At 48.9% G+C, this 18,862-nt stretch overlaps 7 protein-coding genes across 7 annotated transcripts; 5 read left to right on the forward strand and 2 right to left on the reverse strand.

Moving 5' to 3' along the window:
• Positions 1-11: 11 nt before the first annotated feature.
• N7471_009263 (GPI anchored serine-threonine rich family protein) lies at positions 12-810 on the forward strand (the record flags this gene model as incomplete). Its single annotated transcript, XM_057281982.1, has 2 exons — positions 12-164; positions 217-810. 2 exons carry the CDS (start codon positions 12-14, stop codon positions 808-810), a joined length of 747 nt encoding a protein of 248 aa, XP_057132865.1.
• Positions 811-875: 65 nt separating this feature from the next.
• N7471_009264 (uncharacterized protein) lies at positions 876-1,197 on the forward strand (the record flags this gene model as incomplete). Its single annotated transcript, XM_057281983.1, has 2 exons — positions 876-885; positions 944-1,197. The coding sequence occupies 2 exons, from the start codon at positions 876-878 to the stop codon at positions 1,195-1,197; spliced, it is 264 nt and encodes an 87-aa protein (XP_057132866.1).
• Positions 1,198-1,413: 216 nt separating this feature from the next.
• Positions 1,414-2,509, forward strand: N7471_009265 (uncharacterized protein; the record flags this gene model as incomplete). The annotated part of the gene is made up of 2 exons (XM_057281984.1): positions 1,414-1,594; positions 1,653-2,509. 2 exons carry the CDS (start codon positions 1,414-1,416, stop codon positions 2,507-2,509), a joined length of 1,038 nt encoding a protein of 345 aa, XP_057132867.1.
• A 1,220-nt stretch (positions 2,510-3,729) lies between these two features.
• On the forward strand, positions 3,730-8,185 carry N7471_009266 (uncharacterized protein; the record flags this gene model as incomplete). The annotated part of the gene is made up of 6 exons (XM_057281985.1): positions 3,730-3,786; positions 3,856-3,881; positions 3,934-3,985; positions 4,036-4,140; positions 4,202-4,537; positions 4,589-8,185. 6 exons carry the CDS (start codon positions 3,730-3,732, stop codon positions 8,183-8,185), a joined length of 4,173 nt encoding a protein of 1,390 aa, XP_057132868.1.
• A 1,137-nt stretch (positions 8,186-9,322) lies between these two features.
• Positions 9,323-13,913, reverse strand: N7471_009267 (ankyrin repeat domain-containing protein; the record flags this gene model as incomplete). Its single annotated transcript, XM_057281986.1, has 2 exons — positions 9,323-12,239; positions 12,337-13,913. 2 exons carry the CDS (start codon positions 13,911-13,913, stop codon positions 9,323-9,325), a joined length of 4,494 nt encoding a protein of 1,497 aa, XP_057132869.1.
• Positions 13,914-14,275: 362 nt separating this feature from the next.
• N7471_009268 (MET18/MMS19 family protein) lies at positions 14,276-17,726 on the reverse strand (the record flags this gene model as incomplete). The annotated part of the gene is made up of 5 exons (XM_057281987.1): positions 14,276-16,684; positions 16,736-16,924; positions 16,971-17,208; positions 17,304-17,577; positions 17,645-17,726. 5 exons carry the CDS (start codon positions 17,724-17,726, stop codon positions 14,276-14,278), a joined length of 3,192 nt encoding a protein of 1,063 aa, XP_057132870.1.
• A 161-nt stretch (positions 17,727-17,887) lies between these two features.
• On the forward strand, positions 17,888-18,687 carry N7471_009269 (uncharacterized protein; the record flags this gene model as incomplete). The annotated part of the gene is made up of 2 exons (XM_057281988.1): positions 17,888-18,538; positions 18,589-18,687. 2 exons carry the CDS (start codon positions 17,888-17,890, stop codon positions 18,685-18,687), a joined length of 750 nt encoding a protein of 249 aa, XP_057132871.1.
• Positions 18,688-18,862: the final 175 nt, after the last annotated feature.

The following is an 18,862-nucleotide window of genomic DNA, read 5'->3' on the forward strand; positions in this document are numbered from 1 at the left end:
CTCTCCTCACAATGCATTTTTCCAAGAGTGTTATCGCCGTCACGGCTTCCCTTGTGTCCGTTGGTCTCGCCGCCGACCCTCTATCCTTCACTTCATGGCCCAAGGAGCCCCTTGAAGCTGGCAAGCCGGTCACCCTTACATGGACTGGTGCCACTGCTGATGTGGTAATACGCATCTCCTCTGATGTTGGATCATAACAAAACTGACCCCGTTTAGCCTGTGACTATCCTCCTCCGCCAAGGTTCCTCTGGTAACCTGCAAGATGTCAAGCCGATCACTGGCGATGCCAAGGGCGGCAGCTTCACCTGGACTCCTGATAGCGATATCAAGAACGGCAATACCTACGCCTTCCAGATCAGGCAGAAGGACCAGACTAACTATACCGCTCTGTTGAAGTCGGCCGGCAAGCCCGGCGCTGAAATCCCCGAAGTTAAGGATGCCACCTCCGAGACTAGCAGTGGTACTACTACTGCTGCTAGAACAGGTACCACCACCGGCACTACCCACACTACTGCTGCCCATCACACCCATACCACTGGTGGTACCACCGAGGCAACCCAAGGGACCCAGACCACAATGACCAGCACTGCCAGCAAGGCCCTCATCAGCTCTGCTGCCGGCCCATCTGGTAGCCCTTCTAGCTCTGCCGCTGCCAGCTCAACAGATAAGCCGATGTTTACTAGCACTGAGATTGTCAAGGGCAAGAAAGCATCCTCCACCGCAAGCGCGCAGACTGGCGCAGCTTCTATCCCGCAATACTCCGTACAATTGGTCATGGGTATTGCAGGTCTCTTGGCCTACCTTGTCTAGTTCATTCATCTGTTTTGGCGTTGTCGGTCTCATATTTGGATTCGGTGTTTTGGAGTTATGGAAAAATGGTACCGAGTATAACTTCCTGTATATAGAATACCCCTGAATATCGTTGATATATAGGTGGCCTGAGGCATTGAGGAAGTAATCAATTACATTTGGCATATTCAATGCATCAGACATGTGAAACGGACCAAAACACCAAGAAAAACCAAAGGAAGAAAACAAGACCTGTCGTTCTCCGCTAGCGCCGTAGCGTTCCCGACGAACGCGGAGTTGGGAACCCAAAGAACCATTGATCGACTGATCTTGAACTTCACCACCTTTCTTACCGCTAATTCATTGTTTTGGAATATTCTGATCATTTTGTTTTTTAGTGATCTTTGATCTTTGATGATCTCATGAGACAGCGCCTTTATTGATCAAAGGCCTCCCTTGCGATGTCTAGATGAATAAGCAAAACCATAAGACAACGACCTCACATCTAGCTCAATTGCCTTCTAATACTGGTATGAGCCTTTCCCTTCACAGGTCTACTGGTTTTTGCTCCCATATTGCTCTTCCCATCCATCCGGTTCCTCATGACAGGCGCGGGCGGTCACCATGGGGGGCTTCAAACTGGTCATGAAGCGTCTCAGCCCTAGCAAAAATCTTATACCGATTGCTGCTGACCCCCCTATCCGTGCAGAAGCGCCACAAGTCAATCTCCCGCATGTGGACACGCAATTGAACATGCACCAGCATAACGGATTCCTCGACGAACTAGCCCCCGAAGGCCAAAATGGTTGGTGATTCCGATTCCACTCCCTCTACCCCTCAAGCTTACAATCCCCACCTTCCAGGTGACTACAATCAAGCCTCCTCGTCTCCTTCGAACCCTCCGAACCCTTCCGCGACCCCCGCCGACACGAGCAATGGCGATGCCCCCACATCTGAATGGTCAGCAGTCGGCCACGCAGCAGCGACAGGGAAATCAGGACGTGTTATCCACAATCTCCAGGAGGAAATAGCACGTTTAACGCGTGAATGCACACTCTACAAGTCCCGCGCGGAGGAATACCAAAGAACCAACGAGGCCTACAAGATCCAGCAACAAAACATGAACGAGCGCCTACGGAACCTTGAGCAAGTCAACGAGACTAACCTCAATTCAATTGCACGGAAAGACCGGAAGCTGGAGGAACTAAGAACGGAGCTCCAGCACGAGCGTAGCAAGCGGCATGACGCGGAAAAGGACGCAAACCACACCAACCAGACGATGCGCGAGGAGCGCGAGAACCACAATCGCGAACAAGCCCGGTTACTAGAGATCGCCAAGCACCACGAGACACAGTACGAAGTGCTGTCCAGCGCGACGAAACGCGACAAGGCGGAGTTTGCAAAACGAATCAACGCCATCTGGGCCGAGTTCACCACTATCGCCAACGCGCAGAAAACACATATACACTCCACCGAGCGGCTAGAGGTTCTCGCAGATCAGAAGAATAGGGAATTCGACACCCTCAAGGAATCTTATGAGAAGCTGCTCTCCCAGCACTCCGCGTATAAGGAACTGAAGGATAACGACTTCCGGGAAACGATTGAATCGGCAAAATCCAACAACGACATGATTGCCGGGGTTCTTGCTCAGCTCAAAGAGACTGAAACAGAAATGAGGTGGGCGATCCGGCTCAATGAAAGTCGACAAAGCACTGAATAATTTGAGTGCTGTCTCTTGTTTGTGTCAAACCTCAACCTCAATCATGCGAATTGTCTATCACCAACCTCTTCCTTCAAGACCTACCACCAAATTGACGCCAGACCGCCCAATTACATTCTTCCGTCCCGATTTCACCTTTCCACTCGATCCCATCCATGTCTTGACAACCCATACCCTACCTACCACTCCTCTTCATTTCTCATAGACCATTCTTGGCCGGTGCATGGCGTTTCGTTTCCCTTTGCAGCAGATACCCGTGGCAGAGTTCAATTCGGTCGTGTACCCTTCGAATTTTGTATTCCTGTTTCTATTCTTACATTCACCTGCATTTTCACCTCCTTTCCCTGTTGTACTGTTAAACCCCTGTTAGATATGACGTTTGACGACCTGCATATTTTTACCCGGATATGATTACACCGTGATGAACATGATGGCAAGTCTTGTTTCTTGCTTGTATTCAAGAGATCATTAAAGAGTGGCTACATATTTCCTTTCTGCCTGCATGCCATAGGCGCGTTATTTTGCTTAACTCGGAAATTTATACTCTTTTGACTTTTGCTTGATTTATTCTATATATACTTCGCATATCCCATGAATTGTTGTAATCCAATCTCATCGTCCTAGATATAAGATAGCACCGCGCGTTCACCTTGCCCATCGCTTACTGCTGACTTCCAGAGTTGATAAACGCGAGAGACCCCGGTTGTTCCTTCCATTCGCAAAGGCTTCAACATCGTCGCTGCCATAATAAGAATCATATCTCATTTGACTCTAACTTCACCTCTTCTTCCTCTATCTTCGTCTCTTTCCCTCGGCCTTTCTCAGCCATCTTCATCTCCTATGCACCGTTAAGCACGGCGTGCTCTATCAAATCGATTGTCTAGGTGCTGTTCACCTAGTCCTTCTGTGGGTAATCGATTTGCCTTCACCTACCTCTTACTTAATCGTTTGTCTCTTTCCCGGGGCCAATCGAACTACACACCTCTTGCTGAATTGCTTCTTCGTCCATCTTTCAAACCAATCCACGTCTTCAAATCGATTGAAGGCCCAAAAAAATCTATCTCCAATTTATCTGTATCCGTCCGACTAACGTCGGTCTCCAATCGATTCGCGTCTATCCGATTGAAGTCTGACTCCAATTCATTCGTGTCCGTCCCACTTCAAGTCCGCATCGATTCACGCCTGTCCACTCATAGCTCTCAAAGAAACAATCATTCAAGATGGCCAATAGCCGGACGCTTTATTTGTCTTCAATGTGGTCACTGGAGGACCGAGGGGTAAGTCGATACTTTAACATCCGCGTGCTCATCATTTTGCATGGCCAGGACTGACCAGACTCGATATAGATCTCAGAACTCCGAGACAGGCTCAAGTACGGCATTACTTATGTATATTTGTCTTGATCAAAACTGACTCTTTCGTAGGGCATTGAATCCCGGTGCTTCGATCAAAGTCGAATATCTACGTGATAAACATGTGGGTTTTTGTATACTATTCACAATGGTGGCTCTGCTAATCCTACCCAGATCTTGGTTGTCACTGGTCAGTTCGATGAGGAATTCGATGTCGAAATCACATCACTGCTTGCAACTTATATCGAAGAGCATCGCAACCTTGATGATCTATTTGACGTATGTCTCGATGCCTCCCCAGCACCCAAGTTATATTGTCCTAATGTCTGCTCTATTCAAGATGCCGAGAGTTCGTCAACTTCCGATCTCGACCTACTTCGATCCCAATCCCTTTCCTGGCTACGGAAACGATGCGCAGCCAGAGATGGAAACCCTAGTGGAAGATATTATGCCGACACAACCCACTAGCGATGGACCCGTTGTCAAGTTCTGGTATCCCTCGCAGGTGGGAATGGGTCCCGTCTCTCATGACTCGGGCCCTCTCCTACTTCGCATTTCCAAAATGACGGAAACACAAATTACAGTGCAAGGAGCCCGAGGGCTCCGTATCTCTGCACAACACATGGCCAACATCGATGAGGCAATGGATATACTCGACTCCCTTGAAGAATGCTTGGTATAGTACTGAGTCTTCTTTTTCTAAGTCTTGTATGTTAATATCTTCTAGGATCTCATTGAGAACCCAAACCGAGGGGTGGGTATCTTTACTCCAAAACGGGAAAACGCTACCTTTCGCATCATGACATATGCACAGATCAGCTCCATGGCCTTGTGGCGCATTTTAATCGACCGAAATGCGTCTCTTCATCTCCCAAAAATAATGACTCTGGTGGTTTGTGAATTCGACGAGCTTGCTAACGAATTTCGTCCACTTCGCAAACTTCGGCAGCCGCCGCAAGTGGCCCTGAAGGAAGCGAGCATTACTCGAGACTGGGAAGACTATCATTTTCCAGAGATCGGTCCGAGAAACGATCCCCTTCTAGGGGAGATTGATCAGCATCTCGCGCCTAAAATTGAGACCTCTCATGAGAAGAGTGATATCCAGCACCCGTATCTTTCTACTGGAAAGGCAAAAGATGTCGACTTATGGATCTCTCGGGGTGTCACTAAACGGCCTTTGGCAACCGACAGTCATACAAAAAGAACACTGGAAGATGATCCCACCTCCCCTAAGCTTGTTGCTTCCAAGCCTCCACCTGAGTCTATCTTTCCCGTGCCAAGGGATCAAAGGCAGTCTGGTCACTTCAAGCCCAATCCTGCAGGCGTCAAAGCACGCGTGATTATGCTACCAGATGGAACTGTAGCACCCTCTAGCCAGTCTCGACAAGAAAAGCCAATAGACACCCCTCATGGCCCAAATACATCCTTGTTTGGCCGACTCAGCTATAGGGAGAGAAAGAGGGAGCAAGACGTAGCCGGTTCGTCTGTCTCGGTCCCTCAACAAAAGAGACTCGTTAGTATCGTATGTAGCGTGGCTGACTCCACTGCTCCAGATGCAGCTTCCAAATTACCGGAAACAATGTCCGAGGCAACCGATCCTGTGGCTTCTACCTACTCTACCTCTACCCAGGAACCAAAGTCAATTGCCGCCCCTCGTCGCCCAGTTCTATCCACTCATCCGGGTGCAGCACTCAAACAGCCGGGAGAAACGAGACATGCAGCTGATTTGGCTACCTCTCCCGCTAACCAAGAAGAGAAGCTGACTAGCACTCTGCGACAACAAATTCGCTCTGGTTCTCCAAGAGTCGAAACGGCCAAGCCTTTCGGCATACTCAAGGCAGTGAATTCCCAGGTGAATACAAAGCCTCAAGGACGAAGTGTTGATTCGGTGATGGGGGAGATAAGGCTAATGATTGAGACGGTCAAGACCACGAGGGAAACCGGAATAGATGATGTGTCCAGCAAGCCAAAGATAAGGGACCAAAAACAGCCACGCACCACATCCACTGGGCGAGATCGCACAGAGGAAACAGAGAACCTTAGCCCCCTCATTGATCTTGATTGCGAAGTGAGAACTCTCAATAGTGGCTTACAACACATTGTTGCATTCGATCCGCCAGCCACAGCCCCATCAAGCGGTCCAAAGCAGTCTACAGATGCTCAACATGACCAATTCCAGCATGGCGAGACTTGCACTTTTACTGAAACTGGTGATATTCTTGATATGCCCAATATCGATGATACATCTGTGCAACCTCAGCTAACTCAGAGCATCTCTCCTTATCCTGAGCCAACCCAAGATCCGATGATCCTCCGTCCGAAGACTCCAGCCTGTGTTACTAGCGAGCCTACCCAACCAGGGCTCGCTACATCTGGGCCATTGCCTGATTTGGAAGTTGTTGGCTCTTGTCATGAGAGCGACGTATTGGACCACGAACAGAAACAGGAACAGTCTCCTGAATACCGCAGCAAGGCCGATGAGGTAGCACTGGAATATCTACTCCGGCAGATCAAGGACAATCCTGCCCCAGAAGTTCCCAGCATTGAGGAGATTGCGCTACCTCTTGATGCTAGCCTTTGTGATCCTGCAACTCGAGTTCTGTCTTCTAGCTCGCGTGACAGCGCTCCGCGAGGTGGTATTCAGCAACGTCAACGCCCTGGTCAGGGGAGTGAGAGAGTGCCCTTTCTTCATCCAGATCTCATTGATATCTCACCTCGGATGCTTTCTCCTCGCTTGAGGCGCGTCCCTTTGCAACAATCCGACTCCAAAGGTGATGAGCAAGATGCGGAACCAAAAGACGGCGAAAGGCTGGCTGTCTCAGAGGAAACTCAGACAAGAGAATTCCACGAGACAATGTTCCATCAGCGGCCTCCCGACAAGGCTTTTCAATGGATAGATGGAGTAACCAAGGCAGTGAGAAGGGCAAAAATTGAGATCCACACTGCTAATACCTGGCAGCGAGGGGAAAACAATGAGGCCAATGCGGAGAACAAGGAAAAGGTTCAAGCTCCCATTGCTAATTTCTGGCAGCGAAGAATAGAATTCAAACCAACAGAAGCGCAGCCAGGAAAAAGCACTGCCTTGCCCACAAAGGCGGTTGTGAAATCATCAAGAGAAAAGAAGCACAGTTATGAATCCACAGAGACTCTGTTTCGCTTCCTTCAACCAATTCTTGATGCAGTTCGCAGCTTTCCCGGAACCTTGAGCCTTCAAATTCAGTTCGGTCTTATGTTCATGCCCAGCTTGCCAGCTTCAACCAAAGAGAAGGAGATGAGCTACAGGGAGGTTCACCAGCTGTTCTTCTCTGAGAATAACTTGACACCACCTCCAATCTCATTATTCCAGCGCTTGACTTCATCTCCTGCGGACATTGATTACCTCATTGATTTGGAAGTCAACCAATGTCGCTTGTTCGACCAAAAGTACAGCCACCGCGGCGTAAAGTACGAGTTCTGGTGCCGCGATGGTCCGAACAGAACCATTGTTATTTCAGTCAATGAATATGGACATGCTATGATTCGCTATCCTGAGGTCTCCCTAGGCACGGTGAACTTGAGTTTCCCTTCCCAAGTCTGGGATGCAGCTGCTATGGTACAAGGTTTTATCGAATACATTACGGGGGCTGACCCGGAGCTTGACGAAACTGCACGGATGATGGCAAAAAGCATCCGGATAGAGCCAAACAATAAACACCTCCGTATGCTGGTCCGTCTTCCCCTGGCTTCAAAGATCAGAATCGAGAAGGTGTTCATGGAACGGTGGAGCCGTCACCAATACCGCTCGGGGAAGAGCAAGGACTTGTTTCTCCAAATCAGTGAAATCCAAGAACTCCTTGGAACTCCCTCTGTCCTGGATCCGGGTATCATGGTATTGCAGAACGCCCCGCTTGAGAAAATGGTCAAGCACGGAAAGCAGTGGTGGGAGGCCTCTATTGTCAGCAGCAAAGTGGACGATATCATGAAATCAAATTCCTTCCTTGAGCCCGGTGACCGCAACGAGTCCTGGTGTGCGACAGATCTCCTCGGTGCAGATATCACGAATGTCGTTCGCTCTACTGCGAAGCAGGAGCTGAGTACCCTCGGAGCCGAAGTAGGTCATTCCGGAATTGGAGCAATGTTCCAACTTGCCAAAACTGTCGTGCAGAAAATCGATGCTGTCGGGTACTGGAACAGAGGTCCTGCCAGTCTTGACCGGCGCACTAATACGTCGAACGATCGCAGCCAGGGTGGTACAGGTACGGTTAAGGAGCCGTCCACTTCCTTGGGGAAACAATTGGTGCCCTGGGCTCCGCCAGCTGGCCTCAAGGAAAAGCACAAGTGGTGATGAGATTGGGAGGATGAAGATGGATCTCGGGAGTTGGAGTGGAAACGGGACAGATGTATTCTTGTCATTGTCGTTTGATTCTTAGGATCTTTATGGGTCATATGTGTACCTGGACGACTTGAAATTGCATTTAAGATAGCACAAGAATAAAAAAGATTTGTTTCATATTTCAATAATTGTCCTGTAGTTGGTTGATGGATCCGTGTAGTTTAGCTATAGTAAACATAGATATCTTTAGCTTTATTCATTGTTGACTATTCCAGTCCGTTTTATAGAAGATAAACTGGGGTTTAAGCCTAGATGGAGCTGCTATAAAACATGAAGTTATAGTTACACCATGGCCATGTGTATTGAGGGAACAGTAGGACTGTTATAAAATCACCGCGATGCAGTCAAATTGCATCAGTAATATAGTAAGGTAGTCCTGTGTTAGAATATGACAGGAATTGGTTGTAACTACTATCTAGTAGTACATGTAGTATTATATGGATACCAGAATAGTAATATCAAGCTCTCTCTGTCTTTCAATTCAACCCTCAAATATGCAATATGGATCCCCCATTCCTGACACTCATTTCTTACATTTTTGCTTATTTGTATTCTGGCAGCTAGTCGATGGCTTTATTCTTATTCCATTCGAACTACTAGTAAATTTGACAAGTCTCTAGCTAAGCCCGCTGTGCGTTATGAACGATTTCACGAGGTCTCAACTCAAATGGCCACAACACGCTCAACGAATCGACTACTGACTATGCTCTCGCTAGTGTCGAGAAACTCACGAGCTCTACGTAATTGTTGAGGCAGCCTTACTGCCTAAGGCGGGTAGGATCTCTACTCCTCACTTAGTTAATCTTCCACTCTCCCCAGTCAACAGCTCAATTCAACACAGGGTTTCTTTCCCACCCTGCCTTCTCTACAGTAATCAAACATCTAAATGCAAAATTCCGCACCGAGATATTGGTCAGTGAAACTATGGCGTGAAATTATACTAAGTGGAAAATAGACGTTGCATTGCATGAACGAATTACTGTCAATGTACAAAATTATCCCCTCGTGCCAGGCATTTCAATGTCTCCACCATGCCAAGGCGCCGGCCTCCTGTCGGTTTGACCATGCTATCTAGCAGGGACCTTGCCATTAGCTTTTGCTTCGCAATGCCTGCACCACCTCAGTGCGGCCTCTTTCTATCGCCGCTTTGAAAGCTGTTTGGCCAGAACCTTTAGCGTCAATATCTGCTTTCGCTTTCGCTACTAGTAGTACCTGCACCACGTCAAGGTGACCTTCTTTTTCTGCCGCTTGAAGAGCTGTTCGGCCATATTCAGTAGGAAATGCGTTGACATCAGCTTTTGCTGCTAGTAGTGCCTGCACCACGTCAAGGTGGCCTCCTTCTGCGGCCGCTTGAAGAGCTGTTTGGCCATCATGTTCAGCAGGAGGTGCATTGACGTCTGCTTTTGCTGCTAGAAGTGTTTGCACCACTCCAATGTGACCTTCTTCTGCTGCCGCTTGAAGAGCTGTTCGGCCATCATATTTAGCAGGAAATGCGTTAACGTTTGCTTTTACTACTAGAAGTGTCTGCACCACGTCAACGTGACCTCCTCCTGCTGCCGCTTGAAGAGCTGTTCGGCCACCATATTTAGCAGGAAATGCGTTGACGTCAGCTTTTGCTGCTAGTAGTGCCTGCACCACGTCAAGGTGGCCTCCTTCTGCGGCCGCTTGAAGAGCTGTTTGGTCATCATGTTCAGCAGGAGGTGCATTGACGTCTGCTTTTGCTGCTAGAAGTGTCTGCACCACGTCAAGGTGACCTCCTCCTGCTGCCGCTTGAAGAGCTGTTTGGTCATCATGTTCAGCAGGAAATGCGTTGACGTCAGCTTTTGCTGCTAGTAGTGCCTGCACCACGTCAAGGTGGCCTCCTTCTGCGGCCGCTTGAAGAGCTGTTTGGTCATCATGTTCAGCAGGAGGTGCATTGACGTCTGCTTTTGCTGCTAGAAGTGTCTGCACCACGTCAAGGTGACCTCCTCCTGCTGCCGCTTGAAGAGCTGTTCGGCCACCATATTTAGCAGGAAATGCGTTGACGTCAGCTTTTGCTGCTAGTAGTGCCTGCACCACGTCAAGGTGGCCTCCTTCTGCGGCCGCTTGAAGAGCTGTTTGGCCATCATGTTCAGCAGGAGGTGCATTGACGTCTGCTTTTGCTGCTAGAAGTGTCTGCACCACGTCAAGGTGACCTCCTCCTGCTGCCGCTTGAAGAGCTGTTCGGCCACCATATTTAGCAGGAAATGCGTTGACGTCTGCTTTTGCTGCTAGAAGCGTTTGCACCACCTTAAGGTGACCTTCTTCTGCGGCCGCTTGAAGAGCTGTCCGGCCATCACGTTCAATAGGAAATGCGTTGACGTCAACTTTTGCTGCTAGTAGTGCCTGCACCACGTCAAGGTGACCTCCTTCTGCTGCCGCTTGGATAGCTGTCCGGCCACCACCATATTGGCCATCATGTTCAACAGGAGGTGAATTGACGTCTGCTTTTGCTGCTAGAAGTGTCTGAACAACTTTAAGGTGACCTCCGTCTGCTGCCGCTTGAAGAGCTGTCCGGCCACTATTGCTAGGAGATGGGTTGACGTCTGCTGTCGCTGCTAGTAGTGCCTGCACCACGTCAAGGTGACCTCCTCCTGCGGCCGCTTGGATAGCTGTCTCACCATATCCAGCAGAAATTGCGTTGACCTCTGCTTTTGCTGCTAGCAGTGTCTGCACCACTTCAAGGTGACCTGCTCCTGCTGCCGCTTGGAGGGCTGTTCGAACACCATAGCCAGCAGGAATTGCGTTGACGTCTGCTTTTGCTGCTAGAAGCATTTGCACCACCTTAAGGTGACCTTTTCCTGCGGCTGTTTGGAGAGCTGTTCTGCCTTTTACTTCAGCATTGACATCAGCCCCTGCTTGGAGCAACATTCCCAGGGAACGAGTGCATCCATCTAGCACAGCATATGATAATCCATTATTCAAGATGTTGCTAGTATTATCAAGTCGGACGAGCACCTCAGTGTATCGATAACGAGTGTGGATGTCAGCGCTCTGAAGGATTTTATCCTTCACATTCTCCGTCAAATGGTGAGACTGATGTCTTGCGTAGTATGAAAGTAATGCAAAATTTCCATAGGCCAATAACCATTGCATAGCATCTGATATATCCTTTCTCTTGTTGTGTGTCTGCTGCTCCGACTCCCATGGTCTGCATTCAGGAACATCATCGCCTTCTATGCACCGGCAAAACAATTCCCACATACTACTGTTCATATCCGGAGTAAGATCAGTCAGATGGCTGAGCCAGTAGGCCCTGGCATAATTGAGAAACTGAAACCCTTGCTTTTGGAGTTCCAGCTCTAGCTGGAAAGAACTCCCATCTTCAAGTATTGCTTGCGCCGTCCTCTCTACCTCTCGAGTGGTGAAATGTTGTAGCTGGTGATGACGAGAAAGAAGCCTACGGGCCATCTGACTAGTAACTCTCCTAGAAGAGCGGGTGGACAGAGTACTAGTACTGAGCAGAAGGGGCTTGATAGGAGTAACGGAGCCATTCTGAACTTTCGCTAACTGACGCTTGAAGTTGGTGAAATCGAGATATGTCATGCAAAGGAACCCAAAATTCCGGTCAACGCTTGCCATGTCGAATTGTGCTATGTGTGGACCGTTCGGGATAAAAAGACATTCTCTCACACTACCATGAACATAGTGTATAGTGTCTTCCTCTTCATCGACGAATGTTAATCCGCAACAGCCATTGATGATCCTATCCATGTCGTTGGGGACCTTTCCGTGGTCAAAGGTCTTCTGTTCGAGGGAAAGACTAAGGGCTTCTCGATATTCCGTGACTGTCAATGGCCGTTTCACTGCCCCGCAGTATTGTAGCAGTTTCATTGCCTGCCCGGCCGCTCTTCCCTCTCGAACACGACCAAGTTTTCGATCGTAGAGCTCAGCCAAGCTGTGTGGAAGATGTTTCAGTGCTTCCAGGATGTCGTGATCACAATTCTGTGCGCAAAGCTCTTCAATACAAAGACTTGCCCAAAGGAACCTATGTTTTTTGTTTATGTTAGCAATGCATTTAGGATTGCGTAGTCATATAGCCTAATCTTGACACGTGTCTTCGATTCGGCGGTGTTGACACTTACATTCCGCCAGCTTTGTCCCTTAAGGTGTTGTATATCTCTGTGATGATTGTCGGATCCCCAAGTGTCAAAACCTCATCTTCCAGACACTTTTCCAAAGTCTTGGTAATATAGTGATCCATGTCCGACTTGACCTTTTCCTCATTCACCATGATCCTATACTGCGGTGCAGTCAATTTGAACCGTTTTTCAAGACCAGGTCGGCCTGCGCAGAGGATTTTGAAACCAATACATTTGCTGCAGAGCTCAACCATAGCCTGTGCCACCGCTTGAACCTGATTGCCATCACATTCGTCTAATCCGTCGAGGATAACATAGTACTTCTTTCCCTCACCAGCCTCCAGACGATATACCAAGAACTGAATGAGCTCAGTCGTGCTAAGATTTCGGGTGGCCTCCTGTAAGTGGAGTAGAGTTTCATATTTGCCTTGTTCAATCTGAGTATCGAGGATTTGACGAGCAAGACTTCCAAGAATGCTCCTCGCAGATAAAGATGCCTCATTGTCGACGCAACAGAAGTAGTAGCATACGATCTCATTGCTCTTACGGGCCGTATGTAACCGTAGCTGATCCACCACATTAGACATGAGCACTGTCTTGCCCATGCCTATAGTGCCTAAACACCAGAGAATCGCGGTTTGCGGATCGTCTCTCCACTCATCAAAGACCATCTCTTTCTGAAGCCACTCGGCCGTGGTGGGAACCCGTTGCTTCATTATCTGCCTCAAAGGACGGTCATGGTCGATAGGAGAAAGGTTGTTTCGAATGCTTGTCTTTAATTTCGCCATTTCCCTTTTTTTCAATTTCATTCGCCACTCGCTTTCATCGGCTTGTTGTTTCAGTGATTTCTTATAGAAACCTAGCGCTTTCGGTCGGAATTTTGAATTCTGTTGGCTTTCATATTCTAGCAGCTTTTTCGCTTCCTGGTCTGCTTGCTTTGATGCGAGTAATACCTCCAGGCTGATCTCACGTGTAGCTTCATTTAGTTGATCTAGGAACAGCTTAAACTCAGATTCAAAGGGACTTAGTATCGACGAAAGAGTTTGCTTGAGGGCGGTTCGACGGGAGACCTCGATGATCTTGACACATAGATTAATGACGATGGCGTAGAAATCACAAAGCGCACGTTGGAGACCGATACAGCAGGGGTAGAGTTGGCCAAATTGTTGATATGTCGGAGAAGATTTGCCGATTCTCATGATCATGCTCGTGACTTTGTCAAAGTAAGAGGCCACATTGCTCGCTGTCAATATAGCAGTCTTTACACCTCCCCAGACGAGGGCAGCGATTATCGGATTGGAGCTGACGAATGTGTCCACAACACCGGTGAACTGTTGCGTTGCCTCTAAGAAGGTACATAGCCGTGGAGCCACGCACCTCCTCGTCGTGCTGCTATTTCTAGCATCGATTTCTGCGACAAACTCTATGACGCTGGCAATATCTGGTGTTGTGGTACTATTTTGAAATTCCCGTTTTTGCTCCTCTGTCAAGGTCTTCTGAAAATTCTCCAATGCTGTATTGAGGGATTGTGTAGGGTCTTCCCCCTGCGCTCCTACTCTCGGGGACAGTTGAAGGGCCATAAGTCGAACGTATTTCACAACAGTTCATGGGCATTCCCATAGATTTTGTCGTTGCAGACTCTCTGTGAAGGATAATGGGCGGGGTTAATGTACTTTTGACAGAAGCTGAGCCTCCTCGCTCACCGTCATATAGACCAATTAGGGTCAGCCTACGAAGACCCATGTCAGCCACACCAGTGAACACATCACGTGTCTAGTAAGCCCTGGAGTACACTCATTCTATACTGATGCTGAAGTTATCCTCAATCTAGAAATACCCCGTAGAGTGCATGCTGGAGAATTTATACTCTATGATCAATGTGTGATAATAAACAACCTCTAAACTTAATGCGAGTATATTCTTCCCTTTAACCCAAGAATAATCATTCCTCCTCTTCCGGCGCATCATCCACATTACGCAGCCAAGCGGCTCTAGCATCAACCGCCGCCTTCCGCACATCACGCTTAGGATCATCAAGAACCGCCCGCAAGGACCTCAGAACCTGAGTCTTGACAGGCAAGAGAGGCGAGATACCCGGCGGCGCACGCGCGTTAGCCGCAGCGCCGGGCACCTGGTGCGTAGCGAGGAGATTGAGACATCTCAAAGCATCCGCGCGGAGACGGGGGCTGTTAACAGCGCCAGGGCCGATGTTTGTAGCTGTTGTTTTAAGGAGTCTCGTGACAAGACTCTGGACATGGCCGCACTGGTCGATGACGACGACGCCGTTATCACGGATAATTACGGCGAGGGTATCGAGCGTTGCTGTGCGGACGGCGACGGAGTCGGCGGTCTGGAGGTCGAGGGATTGCAGGAGGAGGGGGAGCAGAGTGGGGAGTTCTGGCATGACCAGGGCCGTGGGGATTGTGGAGAGGATACCCGCGAGGGCGGTTAGGTGGGCTGGTTTGATGTGGTCGGGGGCTGGCGCTTTTAGGGCGGCGGCGGAGTCATCTGTGCCGGCGATGTTCACTTCGCGGATGCGAGATGAGATCAGGGGGATGACTGTTGTGAAGAGGCGCTGTCTGCAGAGCAGGCGGATTGTGGCGCCATTAGTTGCGGAGAGGATGTCGTCTTCGCCGAGGATTATGGAGAAGCCTTGTGCTGCTGTCGCGCTGGTTTGCTGGTCTTGGGAGGAGAGGAGGGCGAGGAGGGAGGTCAGGATGTGGGTGGTTGAGGGGGCTATGCGAAGGATCAAGGCTTTGGATAGCCAGAAGATAGTGCGGATGGTTGCAGGGTTGAGGCTCTGTGATTCTGAGTCCTGGCCTTGGAGGAGAGAATCGAAGAGTTTCTCAGCGATTGTCACATCCTGCTTCGACAGGAACTTGTTGACGAGCAAGGCCAGGTGACGCAGGTATGCTTGGTGTGTTGCTGGCTCCGTGCTCGAGACTGCACGATTGACCAGATCCAACAGCAAACCTGACATGTCTGGGTTGGTGTGCGGGATTTTGTTACCGAAGTCCTTGGATATTCCCGCAAGCAAGTATGTCGAGATAATGATCGTACGTTCTTGGTCCTCACTTGTAGTCTGAGTGAACGGAATAGGCACGAAATCTTCAGCTGCAGAGAAGAGGCTGTAGACATTTTCGGCAACTTGTTCCTGCTTCTGAATAGAAACAGACCGTACAAGGAGATTGCAAAGTCGACCCAAAGTGTCAAGCACGGTAGGATCGTTGAGAATCCGGTTCTTTGCCTTGCCAGAAGCCGACGCTGCGACATCGCGGCAAAGCCCAACCACAACCTTGTCAAAGTACAAATCCACACTCTGGTCTTGTTCCATGTTTCTCTGTTGCATAACATAAAGCAAAGTGACGAGAATCGCGCGTGGGTAAGCAACTGACCCGGGTCGCTCCTTTTGCAGAAGAATAGACAGTTTGCTAAACAGACGACGGAAAAGTGTCTCGAAAATGTCCCTCTCGACGCTGATCTGAGCAAGGGTCTCGAGCGTCGGCAGATACAGGGCATCCGAACCTTCGTCTTCCTCTGGCAGAGTTGCCACAAACGCAGGGAAAGTGATATCCACAATCAGGCGGGGCTTGTGCTTGGAAATCTCAGCAAGAGCAGCAATTGCTTCTTTCTTGAGATCATTCCGGCCCACAGATTCCTCCTTGAGAAGGATTTCGTCAAGATATTGCACGAAAAGCCCAATCTCATTCTCCTGGAAGAAATGACGCAAGGTAGACAGACGCAAGAAGCCCTTCAAGGCAGTCACCCGGAAGGAAACCTCTTCCTTAGCTGCACCCATCAATGCCTGGCCAAAGAGGTCCGAAAATTGGTCTTTGAATTCAAGTAGTGGGTTTTCGATAGCGGCCTCACCACCTCGGGTGGTCCATTGTCCAAATACGGTTGTAGCAGCTTCGAACAAGACATTCAAAGTTTCCAGAAGTGCCCTTTGTTTGACGATTCCGTCTGCTTCTTGGTAAAGTGTGAAAATCGGAGGTACAACTGTTTGTACAACAAGGACAAAGGAAATGGGCGAAGCAGCAGACACACAGCTGAGGATCGATTGGGCCGGCTTAGCCTGCTTGTTTTGAGGCTCCTGAAGTTGCTCATTGCACTCCTTGGTGATTGGCTGAAGGTACTTTGCGAGAGGCAATTCTGGTGACACTTCGGTAACTCCTTCAGATAGCCGTTGGGCGATTGCTTGCAGGGCCTCGAGGGAGTTCTCAGATAAAAACTCCTCTTGGGCATTAAGAATCTCAAACTTGAGGACTTCCCATATGGTAATGGAAAACTTAGACACTGTGTCGGGGTCGTATGAATGGATACATGCGATCAATGTACTAAGTGCATCTTTCTATAGATCTATTAGATGACTTCAATATCATAGTGTGTTGAGCAATCTTACCTTTACATTGGGAGAAGTAGAATCAAGCTTGTCCAATAAGGCGGGGATAGCGTGGGGTGCAAAATGCCTTGTCGAAGAGATACATTCTTGAAGACGGCCCTTCAGATCCTGTGCAGTGATTCCATAGGGGTCGTTGGGCGGGGGTCGGAATGTGATTGGGAAGTAGTTATATACCGAGTCGAAGAGGGTCTGTCTAGTGTTAGCGGAATCGACGAGCTTGGAAAATTACACATACCTCAACGTGGTTCGAGATGTCCCATTCCACCATGACCACTTTCAGGATCGAGAAAACAATCATCAAATTTCTCGGGTCTTTCTCTCCCGTCATAATATCAACAACGCCCAGAAGCGAGATCTCTCCCATATCACGCATAGCTCCGCGGTGGTTTGACATCAAATCATTGAGCAATTGATAGACATGGAACCGTTGTGTTTGAGACCGAGACTGGAGGTCTTGGAAGTTGGAAAAAAGTCTATATCAATAAATCAGCACTGGGTCATCATTGAGTTAAGCTTAATCCCGGCGAACACAGGGATGTCGCATGCAACCAAAAAGTATAGCACCTACGCTTGTGCTACTTGGGTAGCCAAAAACTTGTTAAACCGGTCCAGACCCTGCAGGGCCTGCAACCCATCAACGGCACCTCCATCCTCAATTCTATCACAGAAGAATGTAGTCAAGACTTGGATCTGTTGTCTCGAGAGGTATTTCGGTGAGAGGGCTTGGATAATAGCCGTAAGGTAGGAAATCGCTTTTCCACGTAAAATCGGGTCTTCGTCGTTAATGTATTCGCCGAGAGATTGGACGGTATCAATCAGAGTCGCCTTTTTAGTCTCAACATCTTTAATCACTTCCGTTAGTAATGCAACGATTTGAAGTGGTCTCGAGTGCGGGGCGAATTGACATACCTTGCGCGATTCCCTCGGCAATGCGCTTTGCTTCTTCTTTATCGTGGTCCACGACCAGCATAAAGCTCTGCAGAGCCGACATGATACCAATGGATCAATTAGGAGAGCCAAACGTGTAGATTGCGGGGGCAAGATCAAGCTCGCATCGGCCAATTTCTTGTGGCCGGATGCCCTTATCGATAAGGGTCAGGTGATTATGTTATCTCTCTACTCCGTACGTCACGTGCCAAGGCCGGTTGCGTCATGGCTGTAGTGAGACCTGCTTCTCTGTCCGGTGTCATTGGCAGCAAGATGGCTCCAACCCGCAGCATGGGATCGTATCGACTAACAACATCCATTTTATTTACATTTCTTCTCGCTAGTTCAGCATCTGCACTCTGGGGACTATCATATCCCTTCCCTTCACGTCAACAGCACCTAGCTCTCGAGCACAAAGAGCATCACTCGATAATGGATAAGATTTTCCCTGGTATTGTGCAGCCGCAGAAGACGGCTCCAGACGAGGATGTGAGCTCAAAAGACAGCGGTAGCCCTATTATCTCAGATGTCCTACCCAAGACTAAGGGCATCAATATCTTTGCGCGGTTGACCCGTGACTTTGAACCAGTCGCCAATCGCCTCAACGATGCATCCAAGAACATTACAGTTCTAGCACCACGCAACAGTGCAATTCAGGCTCTTCCGCGGAAGCCCTGGGAGAACCCAGAGGACTACAAGAAATTCGGAGAGGTAAATGCATACGAGGGGCAGGATGGCCAAGACCGGGCAAAGCGGAATTTACAGCGATTCGTGGAGGCCCATCTCATCCCTACTAGTCCCTGGAGAGTTGGGGAAGAGGTCGAGACGCTTGCAGGGGAGAAGTTGAAATGGACGAAGGAGGGTGATAAGATCTTTGTAGGTTTTGTCCTTTGTTGGTCGTTCGTATGGCAACTGACTGTCTATAGATCCAACCTGGCAATATTGAAGTTGATTCAATTGCGGAGAAGGTCCATAATGGGGAAGTCTGGGTCCTGAATGATGTTATCAATTACCGTCAAGGGTGATTGGTTATGAGTTATTACGAGTTATGGATATTGTGCAATATGAATCATTCAAGAACACTCGAGTGAATTATGTAGATCCACAAGATTGCGGCTTATTTAAAAACATGGCACATTCTATTCTTTATGCTATCCAAAGCCAGCGATGACCTCAGGACAGGTATATACACCAACACTA

The sequence above is a fragment of the Penicillium samsonianum genome (genome assembly GCF_028829775.1).
Source record: "Penicillium samsonianum strain IBT 33392 chromosome Unknown utg000005l_segment0_segment0, whole genome shotgun sequence".
NCBI classification, from domain to species: Eukaryota; Fungi; Ascomycota; class Eurotiomycetes; order Eurotiales; family Aspergillaceae; genus Penicillium; species Penicillium samsonianum.